Source organism: Manacus candei, unplaced genomic scaffold (assembly GCF_025592945.1).
Source record: "Manacus candei isolate 608988 ecotype Guabito, Panama unplaced genomic scaffold, ASM2559294v1 h1tg000043l, whole genome shotgun sequence".
Classification (NCBI taxonomy): Eukaryota; Metazoa; Chordata; class Aves; order Passeriformes; family Pipridae; genus Manacus; species Manacus candei.
In genome coordinates, this window is record NW_026138091.1 from 11320230 (window position 1) to 11334266 (window position 14037).

The 14037-nt window shown below is 36.3% G+C and overlaps 1 protein-coding gene across 4 annotated transcripts in view; it reads left to right on the forward strand.

Annotated features, from left to right (window-relative positions):
* The window catches only part of GXYLT1 (glucoside xylosyltransferase 1), a 44035-nt gene that overhangs the window by 12432 nt on the left and 17566 nt on the right, over positions 1-14037 (forward strand). For all 4 annotated transcript variants that reach the window (XR_007905895.1, XR_007905894.1, XM_051795545.1 and 1 more), the window contains 3 exons: positions 7988-8162; positions 9133-9258; positions 10115-10366. Coding sequence is in view for 2 of the 4 variants with exons in the window: in XM_051795545.1 (XP_051651505.1) it covers positions 7988-8162; positions 9133-9258; positions 10115-10366 (553 nt within the window). In the remaining 2 variants the exon portion in view is untranslated. The remainder of the gene's footprint in view (positions 1-7987; positions 8163-9132; positions 9259-10114; positions 10367-14037) is intronic.

Consider the following 14037-nt stretch of genomic DNA (forward strand, 5'->3'; position numbering starts at 1 on the left):
AGAAGTAGTGGGAAAGATGGCAGAGAGAAGGAGAAAGAGTTTTGTTTGACTCTCAAAGGAAGAATGTGTATTGTACTAGGTGCACTGAGAAGCTGAGAGGTACTTTAAAAGTGATACTTAGTAGTTGTTCTCAGGTTTGCAGTAGGATTTTTGGAGGAAGAGGAATGAACGTACTTGCATGCAAATTTATTAACCACAGCAAGTGAAGTCTAGCATTCTTTTTTCTGAGATTGTATGTGTAGGGCCAATAGAAGATTCTTCATGAAGAATCTTTGAAAGCTTTGTCTGTAAAGAGTCAACATTGTGGTTCTAGATTGGGTATCTTTTGAAATGAAATGATTGTCCTACCATAATAATGTCTTTATTCCAAATAATTTCATCCTTGGTTGACTAAACCTTTGTGTTCATCATAGGTGTGATTGTTGTAGTGAGGTACAGAATAAAGCTGGACTATGAAGACACTATGATAGGGAGAGGGATATGAGAAAAACTAGCACATATCTTTAATCTATTTGGCCTGATTTAATCCATGAGAAGAGAACAGCACTGTTTAACCAGATCATAAATCAGTTTGTGAATGGAGTTTCTAATGTTCTATTCTTGCTGTTTCAATAAATTAACCAAATGAGAAAAGCAGATCATACAGCTAGAATATCTTTGCCAATAGTACAGTCATAAAATCTATCTCAGTGTTAGAATGTCTCCTTTCCATTTTCCAATGAAGTTCTTAATATGTTGGGAGGTAGTCCTTCAGCTTTTTCATTTTTAAGCATTTTTGCCAAAAAAAACTTAGCTTGTTACCTCTCTGTTTCTAACTTGAAATTCCAGTGATCTTTTTTTTTCCTGGATATCAGAACCACGGGGATTTGTTAGTCCATGAGAGAAAGAACTTGGCACAGACATTTTTGAAATGCAGCTTGCTACATCATTTGCTCTGAGTAGCTCCAAGTGTATAAAGTGAAAACTAATGTTTTTTGGATTTGTAAGATTCAAGTACATATGCTAGAAGTGTTGGAGACATATAGAGGAATCTGGACAATTTTTAGGAGAGAGGTGTATATATAGACTTCAGTATAACTCATGCGATAGTTCATTTGAAATCAATGAGCTCTGAGCAGGTGCTGATTGTAATAATGGATAATAAGGATCTTGTCTCTGAGTTAATCAGTATAAGATCAGTTGCTTATTCTGTATGTGGGAAGAATTTTGTAGCTATTCTGCCCCCACATTTTTTACCACCATTCTGATTATCAACTTTATTGAGAGAGAATGTTTTGTGTTGTGCTTCTGACACAGAGTATTTGTTAGCTTTCACATTGACACAGGAAGCATGAGATCGCTTTTACATACAGTGGTATGGATTTTATCAAAATTTTAAAAATGCTGATAAAGGTAACAGGCTCAAATTTTGCATGGTCTAGATGATGCATATCTCACCTTTCAAGGTGTTCAGTGTCATCTAGCTGGAATGGCTGCTTATTTCCTACTGGGACTGATTAAGAAGAAATTCTTAGGGTTATTACTATCGCTATCTGACCAGCCTGATTTCAGTTGTTGCATGTTGACTCTAAGTGGATTTTAACTTGTGTTGCTTACTAAAAAAGAAAGTTTTACTAATTTTTGAGTATATTGAGGTTCTTGTGGTGTGGATATAGTGAGATGAATGGTGATAGTTCTGAAAAAAGGGACTTCTCTAAACTAGCTAGCTCATTAGAGGATAAGATTTCAGACTTGTAGTCAATTTAAAATTATTAATATATCGTAACTTCAAACCTAATCTACTGAGTTGGCAATTGAATAGATTACATTTGGATGTCATATGCAGTGGTATCATTAGCATACTTTTACAAAATAAGCTCTGATTATGACATGTTTTTAATTCAGCGCAGTAGTAGAAAGTTAAGCTGAGTAAAAACTAGAATTTTCATCACTTTAAACTCCAGATAATGTCTGTAGTTACCTTCATCCTACTTCTAATAAGTGTGGGAATGATTTAACAGCTGCATTTTAATCACTGTAGGCTTTGCTACCTTCTTACTTCCATGCTAATTGTAGAAAACACCTCTATGGGTAAAATATTTGCACTGATAATGTGATTGGCTCTTTATACCGAAGAAGAAAACACATTTGCAGGAGGCTTCTGTTTGTTCTTTTAGTAAGTGTAAACAACTTTAACACAGCTGAGCCTGACAACCTAGTTCATTTGGTTATAATATCAAGGAAACATTGTTTAATGGTGTTATGGAAGGACTGAGAGACTTTATTAAGCGACCTCGTTTAGGAAGCTGAATACTGGATACCTCACATGTTATAGACGATTCAGAGAAAAGATCAAAGAAAAGCAAGGCTGCTGTAGCTTTTTCAGAACAAGTGTAGGAAAACTTGATGTAGAATAATTTTTAAAATGTTTTGTGTAACCTACGAAATAATTCTTACTTTTTTGTATTACTGGTATGTAACACAGTGGGGGTACATAAAAACTAGTGGTGCAAGTTAGGATGATGGCAATTTTCTCAGAAAGTGAGAAATATTTTTACATAGTTCAAAACTCATGCAATTAAATTCAAAATGATAATTCCTCAATGAATGGACCAGAGTAAAATTTAAAAGGACAATGGAGGTCAATTTATTGCTTCAGTTCTTCATACAACTCTGCTCTGGATGCTCACCTTTCCTTCCTTGGCTCCCCCAGACATGTTAAGGCAATAGGAGAGGACAGCTTGATTACCACCGTGTTTGTATAGGGAGCTTCACGTTGACCACTAGGAATGTTCTTGGTAGTACATCAGCACATGGGGAAAACAGGAACCCTAGTGCTCCAAGTTTGTAACAAAGAAGTAAGGGGGACTGTGGCTACTTTGTGCCTTTGCTTAATAACAGTGTGTCTATACTTAAATGTAGCTTAAGAAAAGGGGAAAAAATTGCCCTGTTCGCACAGACACTTCTTTGAAGGTACCCAGGTCATGCTGTAACAAGTGGCTGCCCTGGAAGGTGTGGAGCCTGGAAGGCAGCAGTGTATGTATGCGGCAGAAGCAGGTGATGTTCTGTGACCTCACTAAAGCAGGATGGGATTGGGATAGGCTTAATGATCACAAATCAGATTCAGTTGTATACAAGGTGTTCCTGAGGGTTTGGTACCCTCTCACCTGTATTCATGTGTTATGTGAGAATAGGAGAACCCTACCTTAAACAAATGCAAGTGACTCCCACTGTGGTACCTTGTGTCGAGTTTGGAGGACAGAGCTAAGATTTTTGTGGAGCTGGTGGGTATTTTAGTGACAATAAAATTTGAGTTGTTTGTTTTTTCCAAGAAGTCCAGCTGGAATGCAGTGAAGGTTCTAGAAGAGTAACCTGTCAAAACATACCTTTGTAGCCTACTACCAAAGTATAGCTTCATAATTTTAATTGACCTAGAAAAGCTAATTTAATATACAATGCATCATGGTAAACATCTTTAAATAGCAGGCAATGTCTTGACAGATAGACTCTGGAAAACCTTGTAGCAAGTTTATTGAGCATATCCAGCTATGTTCCTCTCAGAGGTTATTAACCCCACAGCAGAATTAATCAGTATAGAATGAAGGTCTACACTTGACACAGAAATACTTCAGGGCAAGGCTTGTACCTCACTTTATGCCGCTTCTGAGCAGCATGTTTTAAAGTATATGGTGTCCAAGTAGATTGTTTTAAATGTTTTCTAAACACATGGGAGTATGCATGGACCTCTGTCTCAAGTGCTTTATTTCATTTATTTTTACTATCCCTACCCCTCATGTATAATTAGCACCCTCAGACAAATGAAGTTCTTTTATTTGTCCCTAGAGACTGAAATCCTGTCAAGGCATCCAGATCAGTATCTTCTACTGGGTTACAGCTGCATTCTTTCTTTTGCATTTTAGTTACCAGAAGTTTTTCTTTCCCTGCAGGAGCTAGGACTCCCACATTACTGGAGGTCTTTTTTTCTCTAGGAAGTAGGGCTGTCAAGTTTTCTTTGTGAGTCTATCCAAAATACTTACTAAAATACACTTTGTATTTCACTCTATTGCTTCTTCTGACTTCTCCACTAAGTTCTCCCATACCAAAAGAACAGGCTATTAGTAATTAGAAATGTGCATATAAAAATCTACATTTGTATTTTTTGTGTTTTCCATGTTGCCTCTCAACAATTTTTTTTAAAGTATCTCACTTTTGAAAGTGTCTTAACCCTTTCAGAACCTGTATTTGAGGTTCAATAAGGGTTCATACCAGAGCTGTGATACTCTGATACCAAACTGGCTCAGGTTCAGAAAAGTTACTGTTCTTGTAAAATAAATTTTATTTTGCTTATTGTCAAGTCAGCTACTGAACTGCTAAGAAAATTTTATTGCTAAAAGATCTTATGTCACTTGGTCATACCAGACACCGGGATGTCTAAATGAGCATATTTCTCCTTTCCCAGGCTACAAGTGAGGTAGTTGCATGCCTAACTGGAGTGGAGAAAGATGGGGAGAAGGGTTACAGAGGCTGGAAAATTCAGAAAGGAGAACTAGAGAAGGGAGCAGTTGAAGGCAGATAATTTTGAAAGGAATTAGGGGAAAGACCAAAGCCATGTAGACATAATAATAAAGAAGGGAGTGAGACAAGTCATAGGATAGATAATTGTCTCTGTGGGTGGGACACGTTCGTATTAAAGGTAAGACTATAGAGCTCAAGTTGATAAGCTCTGGTGGACAATTTACATTTTATGCTGCCTCTAGTGTCAGGAAGAGGAAAAATTGATGAAAGACGCTCCCAGCTGAGCCAACTGAGGGTTAGCAGTAAGAAGTTAGTGTCTTTGGATGAAGGATAGGCTTTCCCTCTGGGAGTGGAGGAAGGTGTATATGCAGGGAGAGGAGCAGCACTGAGGCCTGGTTACTGAAAAGGAGGCTCTAGTTCTCAGTGGTCTCTATGCAAGGAAGTCAAATGCAACTTATAATCACTAAAAAATGTCTCTTCTCACTAAAAGTCTGCAGTAAGAACCACAATTCTGGAGTCTCATAACTTCTACCTTAATATATTTCTGAGATCTAATACGTCTCAATCCCTTCGTAGTGGACAGTCCCCAGAGGGGATGGCGGCCTGTTCTTTCCAACAGTTTCTTGCTCCATCTGTTTCAGGGATAAAACTTTGTTGTGAACTTGTGGATTTGAGTCCAGCTGTTCCCTGTGTTGTACACACTGAAATTCAGTTGTTGTTAGTTCTTTCTAACTTTTTTTTTTTTGCCTTTAAGAATTATTTTTAAGCACAGATTTAAAAAATTGAGTCAGAAATTCATATAGCAGAGATTGTATGAACAAAACAACTGTAAAAGCATTTTAATACAATCAGTCATTTTTTTGTTGTGTGGTTTGAAATGTTCTTTTATTCACAGATGTCACTAGATGTAGAAGTAATAAAATACAGTCTTTGAATCTCAGTACATTTTAGAATTGCTTTGGCATAATCTTTGCCATACCTTATTCATGGAAAGCCATGTGTTACATGTGGTTCAGGAGCTTGGCTTGCAGCTGTGCAGTTTGTGTTCATTTTGCCCTTATTTATAACATGACCTTGTAATATCACTGTAGGCTTTCATGACTTCAGGGCTTAATTATTGTAATTCCCTTGTCAGTGGATTAGTGATGAGGCTAATCTGCTGCTTGCAGCTTGCTCACACTGTAGCAGTGTACTTACTTGTGGGTTTCAACTGCCCTCATCATATTCAGCTTGCATTGTGTTTTTTACATTACTACTTACTACATGGTGTAATGTTTAAATTAGCTTTATGTATAAAAGTCTGAATGGGCATGCCTTGGTTACATTTCAGGATGTTTTGTGTGTGTGTTAATCTAAACTAATTTTCCAGATTTTGCTGCAAGACTTATAAAAGGTTTCAGTCTGCAGATTAAGCTGTCTGAATATAGATGTCTGCATATTGGTGTCTATGTCAAGTGGGTCTTAAACAGTCATTAGAATTGAAAGAGCATAGAGGGTGATCCAGGTGACTAGCCATTTGGTTGCTGAGAAGTAAATGGTTAGTGTTAATCGAGGAGCACTTGGGTATCCTAGAAATCTCATTAGGACTAGTAGATACAATATCATCTTTGAAACACTCAGTCTTTTTGGAATGGCACCTGGAGATCAGGTGCAATATTCTAGAGCTTATTAAATGGCACTACACCTATGTTAAAAATTGATTGAAGCCTTAAGTGTTTACTTTGAAATAAGATGAATTACTGTCTATACTCCATAACCTGCTCACTATATCTCTGTTGACTTTAATGAGACTTGGGACACAGTCTCATATGTTAGCATCTTCATTTATGTCCCCTGCTTTGGATCTGAATCTGACCTATGAGGTCTTTCATCCATGGGATTTTTAATAATACCCCAAACCTTGACTTCAGACTAGCTGCATGTTTTAGTTAAAATTGTATTAATCTTAAATCCCTGTAATACTGTATTTTTTTTTTTGTTCCATAGCATTAAATTCTTTCAAACCTCAGAATGTTTTTTAAATGTAGCAATTATTTATGGCACTAAAATTCAGCAGTTTTACAGTGATAACTTTGCCTGTATTTTGCCTCATGTAACTGAAAATAATGTGTATTGCTCTTCTGTGCCCTAAAGAAAAAAAGGTGTATTTACATACTATCTATTGTCAATTTAAAGGAAAACTTATATGTGCACAGTTACATAAATTGGATGGAGATTGTGCTAAGAGTCACATCTGTTAATTTCTGTTTTGAAGTGTCTCTGAGTTTCTAAGAATAGGCGGTTTGCCAAGCATTTCTCTATTGTTACTAGTTTAGGAAAGCATTTTCTAACTTCAGTATTGGTTTTGTCTGCATAATTTGGCATTAAACTTGCATTTTAAACCTTCAGATACTCTTAGTTCTGTTAGCCCCCCTCTTCCCATAGTCTGTGCAAATAGCTCAGTGCATATTGTTTTGAAGATGGCCTTTGAGTTGATGTATGTTTAAAATCTTTGGAAGCTTTTCTGACTAATTAAATATATGAAATCCAGGAGAATATGGTTTATGCCCACTGTTTGCCACCGAGTTAATGATATTTACTTGATGATAATTTTAGCCTATTGTATTAAAGTAATGAAATAACTTCAAAATGTACACTGTAAAAGACATTCCAATATGCACCATAACTGTTGCACAGGTATCTTCAGGAGTAAAGGATTTCCCAGTCCCTACACCTTGCAGTGGTTTAGCCTCAAGTGGTGGTCAGTGTATGTGGTCAGTGTACCTGAGGGATTTTTCAGTACTGGGAGCACGAGGGCATTCCACAATACAAAGCCACCTGAGCTATTAGTCTGCTGCCTCTTCCTACCCAAGTTATACTCCTGCAAGATGGAAGTATGGGAGAAAACTTTTTGTGTTTTGTCAGTGCTTAGATGAAGTGCTGAAGCACGGGTTTGGCAAAGAAGGACTTACTGGAGCAGAAAATGGATAAAACGCCTAGCTCAGTCAAAAATGTTTTTAACAGAACTTCCTGAAAGTAGAGGTTATCTCACTTCTGCTGTTGAGTTTAACTCTGCTGTATTTGTCATTTTTATCCCAGGGAAAGGGAAAAAAAATCAACTCGTGTAGACTGAATATGCTATCACCCTTACAGATTTTAATGTAACTTCATGTAGTCTTTCCTTTGAAATAGCTATTTTGATGAAATTCCCTGCTATTAATGGATAGTAAAGTTACTAAGAAAGTAAATGTTTGTGTAGTTTCTGTATAGCTCTTCTATGCCTGGTTTTTCCGTTGTAGGCTGGGATAGTGGGAGTGAATACGAGAATGGTTGAGGTTAACGTAATCTATATGAGGTATAATGCTGAAGTTTGCACGTTCTCTTTGAGTTATATTTTGCTGGTTTAAGTATGATAAAGGGTATTTTGTTAAGTTACTTCCTGCAGTAAGTAGTAGTGCTTTTCTTTAAGCGTGTGCTAGAAATGATGTCAAATGAAAAAATATTTTTGTATCAGATATGATTATATGAAAACACATCCTTCTGAGAAAATGCATCTAGCAGTGGTGGCCTGTGGTGAAAGACTGGAAGAAACTGTTACTATGTTGAGATCAGCCATTATTTTCAGCATCAGACCTCTCCACTTTCATATTTTTGCTGAGGACCAATTACACGAGCGTTTCAAAGGCATAGTAAGTATTCGAAGAACAAATTCAATCAATCTGTAGCACAATTTGAGTAATATATTGCAATTTCTCTACTTGGGTAATAGTTGTTTGATACAGTGACAGAAATGCAGGGGTCTAGAAATAAAATAAGACATTTGTAATGTTGAATGGAGATTTTTGAGGGTTTTTTCCTGTGGAACAGTGCCAGTTGCTGATATCAAAGTTCCTCCTAAAGATAGACCAAATCTTCCTGATTTGTCACCTTAAATCTGTTAAATACAAACCTATGTTCTGAATACAAACCAGTTATCTGTTATCTTGTGTGAGCTTATTTAAAGTTGGCTTTACAAGAAAAAATTCGAGATTTGTCCCTCTGCTTACAGCATGAGTCAGCCTTGAATTGTTGAGACAAACTGAAAGATCAGTTTTTGAAAATGGTAGATATGGTTATGTCTGATTTTAGTAAATTGTAGTTAATGAATATAACATTATGACTGTAGTAACAGTTTTAGAAGTGGACTAGGCTATAACTGGAAGGTTTTATTTTTGTGCTTAAAATGTCATATTACCTGTGACGTGAATGTGTTATACATGCTTATGTGTATATGCTAATGTTATGCGAGCAGTAACTGGCAAAAATGGAGTAAGTTATTTTAAATTTAGAAAGACTTCCTGTTATTTCTCCTGCGGAAACTAGTCAAGGGGAGGAGTTTTATTTAATGTACTTACTTTTTGTAAATGCTAATTTATTTTACGTCCTCTTCCTTTTGCATATGATGTGGTATGATGTGTTTTCTTCATAGTGACCTGCAGGTGCCCTTTTTTTTCGATTATTTTGATTAGCTGACAGATTTTTGTAGTTCAAGAAGCATTTCTGTTATGAAAAAGAGATGTTGTAGTTGTGTTCAATTATGAATCTGAATAGGGGATTGATTTATTTTTGATTTATAGAATTGAACGGAAGTAATTTCTGTGATTTCTTCTTTTCATATAGCTTGACGAATTCCCCTATGAAGGAAAAGTTAATTACACGTTATATCCAATAACATTTCCAACTGAGAGTGCAGCAGAATGGAAGAAATTGTTTAAACCATGTGCTTCACAAAGGCTATTTTTGCCAGTAAGTTACTCTGTAATAGGACAATGAAGTCTGTTTATGAAGGACCAGGCTGTCCTTGTTAATCTGATATCTTCTTGGTTTAAAATGAAGGACTACTACTACTCCTGAAAGTTACTTTTATGACATCCTAAAAAATCCTGTGAATTTAACCACCTTCTGTGGCACTAATACCCTATGGAGTAAAAGTCCTTTTCTCACTTGCTGCATTATGGCACAGTATCCTCAGAGAGAGGTATAGGTCATGTCATCCTCTCAGAGGTAAGAAGGATTTATCCCGCCTCATCTGCTCATTTGTTTGAAAAGTTTCCTGCATGCGTGGGTCTGAGAAGTGTTAGAGAAAATGAAACAAGAAATGGGCTATTGTTGCCAGTGCTTTGTGCAGCCTTTTTTAATTTTGCTCGTCTAAGACACTTCAGAAATCATTCTTCAGGTTTGATGAATTAGAGCAGTAGCAGCTGTCTCCCAAACGCTGTCTCTTCTGGGGCTTTTACATCTCTCCCTTTTTTGGTTATCTACATGGGAAAGCAAGGGAACGGGAGCAAGATAGGAGCTCCTGTTAGAGTAATGTTTCACCTGGCCTGCAAACCTACTCCTGAGGAGACCTGGCATATAAAATGTAGACTGAGTGCCTTTGCGTTACTATTCTGTATAAAACCTCTGTTTCCTTTACAAAAATTCTTTAAAATGAGAGGAGTGATGGCAAATTCATTGACTGCAAACTGTCAACCTAAAATGAGTTTATTTGCATATGGCAAAAATGTGTTAAACTTTATTGTGTAATGGCAGCAACTTCTGTTTTATGAAGAGAAGTTCAATAAAACTAAAAAGTTTGGTTTTAAATTTCTTTCTCTCACAGTTAATCCTCAAAAATGTGGATTCACTACTGTATGTTGATACCGACATCCTGTTTTTGAGGCCTGTTGATGATATTTGGTCTTTTCTGGGAAAGTTCAACTCCACGCAAATCGCTGCAATGGCACCAGAACACGAAGAGCCTCGTATTGGGTGGTATAATCGCTTTGCTAGACATCCCTATTATGGAGTAACTGGAATTAATTCTGGAGTCATGTTAATGAATATGACACGTATTAGAAGAAAATATTTCAAGGTATGTGTGTTGGCTTTATTGCATTTTCTGTGGACTTAAGTATTTTAATTCTAATCCTGTTTCAAATTCATGTGTATTTTTCAGAATCTTTTTCCTGTAATTGTAATAATCTTCTCAAAGTACACTGTTTAAAATAGAATATAACTATTTTTAAATGTAAGACTTGGAGTTCTCGAATGTCAAGCGTGCTTGATTGTTTTAATTTTTATTAGTTCTGAGAGATCCTTGACTTGGTAGAATTTGCTCTAAATTACATTTACCAGTAGATATGCCAGCATTTTTAATTCAGTGTAGCGATCCCAGAAAAAAGTTAAAATAAACTTGTACCATGTGTAGTTGTATGACCAGGAGGTGGTGCTAAAACATTTAGTAAGGTGTTTAAAACGAAGGTTTCCAAATTTTGATCTTTTACATTGTAACCAGGTGGTTATCACCCTAAGTATCTTTTTATTTACTATGAAGTCATAGTTTTGTAGACAATTTAGTTCATCATGATAGTATTTACTACTACATGCATGAAAGCAGTGCATGCAGCAGTAGAAATGGACGTTGCTTCTTAAATGGGAAGTTTTTTTCTTACATACTTGAAACACAAGGACAAAAACAGTGCTATGTGATTATGCTTAGGGGAACAGTGCATCTCTGCTTAAGAGAAGTTTGATTAGGGAAAAATAGTCATGCAGTCAAAAACTTTTGGAAGTGCATCCGTAAGAGGGACAATACAAACTTCCAATAGACATTACTTCTCCCCTGTTTTCAATTTAATAAGCAGCTTTCATCTTCAAAATCTTGCTATGTATTGTTGCTAGGAAAATGCAGAGAATTTAAGAAAAATGGGGAATGAATTATCTCAGTTGCAGTTAAAGTAGAAAGCTATAGTATATAGCTGTATTTTCTCCAAGAAGAAAACTTCTCTGTATATGTCATCAGTGAAATCTTGCATTGTCTACTCTATTTGTTTGTTTTACTGATTATAGCATATGGAGAAATGAAAATACTGAAAAGTATAATGAGAAAAACATGAGACTGAATACTGCGTGTGTCTTAACCTCTGACAATGCAGTCCTGCGTAGTGTGTTATTGTAGTGTTTACCACACTAAAAAAAAAAGTTGGTCTTTTATTCATACTGTACCAAAATTCTAGTTGGGCTTCTCAGTACAGCTTAGATTATCAATTCATTGGAAACTTGATGTGTCTTTACTAAAATTTGGGTTAAAATTTTCAAAAGTATGCATATTATGTAGGCTAATAAAATTGTCAATAAAATTAACTATTGTTTTCTAGAGAATAATATGAAGTCCTTTCTCCTTAACACCTAAAACTGGTTTTTTCTTCAAATTTAGGTTTATATATACAGATTTATGTAGGTGAAATAATTAATGAGTATTTTGAAATTCAAAATGGAACATTGCCACTTTCCCTTGGCTCTAGAGGGCTGGAATATTTTCCAAGTCCTAAAAATATCTGCTATGTATTCCTGGTATTGCCATGTGTATTTATTATGCAATGAAACATGTCAGACTGTTCAATGAAAACCAACCTTGGAGGAAGTGAATTTTTTATAATTGCTCTTTATTACAGGAGTGAATATCTGATTTATAAGACCTCACAGTAAGGCAAGGCATACATCTGTATGCTTTTCTCATGATCTTGCTGGCAAACTTCAGTATACCTAACATGATGGACAGTTTCTGGCTAAGTGGGCCACTGAACTTCTTTCTGTAGTGAGGAAGATAGTGTGTCATAACTCTTATGGGGAATCAGAACAAAAACAATTCTTGAATTGTTCTGAAAACATTCATCTTAATACTCAGATTGTTCAGTATGTGCTGTACTAAAAACAAGTCTACTTGATGAGTTGCAGGCTAAACGATCATACAATTAAGGGAAAGGAACTGAGACTGGAGTTAGCTACCCAGTGCTACTACACTAAATATTCAGAATTAGGAAACAGCACTTGAGAAAGGGAGGCAGGAACAAAGCAAAGCTTCCTAATAGCAAAGCACATGATCCAAAGCCCTTTTTGATAAATTTAGTTAACAAAAATAATAAAAAAGACAATTAACCCATTCCCATGCTCAGTTGTTTTAAATGTTAAAAATACATCATTTTCTACTCGTAATAGTTAGTCATAATTCTTTGGCATCCTTTCTAGAGCATTACTGTCACTTCAAACTTAGACTTCTGCTTCCATGTGTGATGCATATACTTCTGTTCCTTGCTTTCATATGTCTTCTGAACTTCATATTTGTCTAGGAGTGCTTTTGTGTGCGCTGTGGCTCACAAACATTTAGGACTCAAACATTTAGGACTCAAACATTTAGTAGTGCACCTAAAGAAATATTCTTTCACTCTTGCTTGATTGTAAAAAGTAAAATAGGCTCAGAATTGCCTCTGACAGGAGATTACCTCATGATTTCTAAACCATACTGCTGCCTTAGTCCTTTTACTTTTTGGAAAGTGTCCTGTAGTATCAGGTTGGTGGTAGCATTTTCAGTCCAGCCAGAACAGTTTGGGGATGTCTAATCAAGAGACCTACTAGGTTACCTGAAATTTAGGAGTGATAGTGCTTGATCATTCTCCTCCTCTATCATAGTGAGATAGTGCAGCCTGGGTAATGACTAAGGAGGAAATTAGTTGTTATACAATATTGATTATTGAGAGCTTTAGAGACCACTCAGTAGGGGAACCATTTAGTTTATTCTCCCTTAGTACCTAGAGTGTGGTCCCACAAGCTTGCAGAGTGTAACAGGGCCCCAAAAGTGCACAAGCTTTATTACAAAAACTCTACTGTTCATGGAGACTCACAGAGACTGTTTTCTTCTTCAGGTTCCTTGAATGGCTTAATAAAAGGAGGCTTGGTCATTAGGAAAAATTGCAACCTCACAGCAAAACTTTGAAAAAGATTTAGTGTAGTTGAGTCTATACACAGTAGCAAAGGAGCTACTAATCTCAACCCTTTGGAAGAGAGAGGGTAGCTGTAGGGTCTGTCCTAAATTCAGAGGTAGGGGCTAATACCCCTTGCAACAACACTGCAGATGCTTTTGGACCTTACAGGTAACTGTTCCATGTTGTGTCCTGTGAACTATTCCAGTCAAATACAGTAGAACTAGAAAATGCTTCATTGTTTTATAGGAATGTCTGAATTTGTTTATATTCATTCAGGAGGCTCAACAAATTCTTCAAGGAGTATATAATGTCTGGGAATTTTTGTATCTTTTAAAAGCTGTCTCTAGATCTTTTTTATATGACACTGTAGTGGCTAGAGCATTTATCTAAACAGTGGAAGGAATCAGGATATTTCTCTAATGCTGTGGATTTAAAACTGTGGGTTCTTTGTCTATTGTAGTTTTTTCAGCCCAAAATTACAGACTGAGCTGCTTGAGGCCTCTGAGCATCTTTCTTCTTTGTCACATTGATTTGTAAAAGTCAGGAGGAGCCAGAAGATGGATAAATAAAAAAGTAGAATCAGAGACTTCAGCTAAAGGTTACAGTGTTTGTCTGGGTAGCAATAAACCCGTAGTTCCATGTATTGCTCCAGCATTAAATCGTCTTTTATCCACTTACTTATTAGAGCCTCAGTCTTCTTAGGACTGTCAAGTTTAGTCATTTTAGACAATCCTAGCTCTTTGGCTATCTGTGGTGCCTAATGGAAGTTGTTACTCCTGGT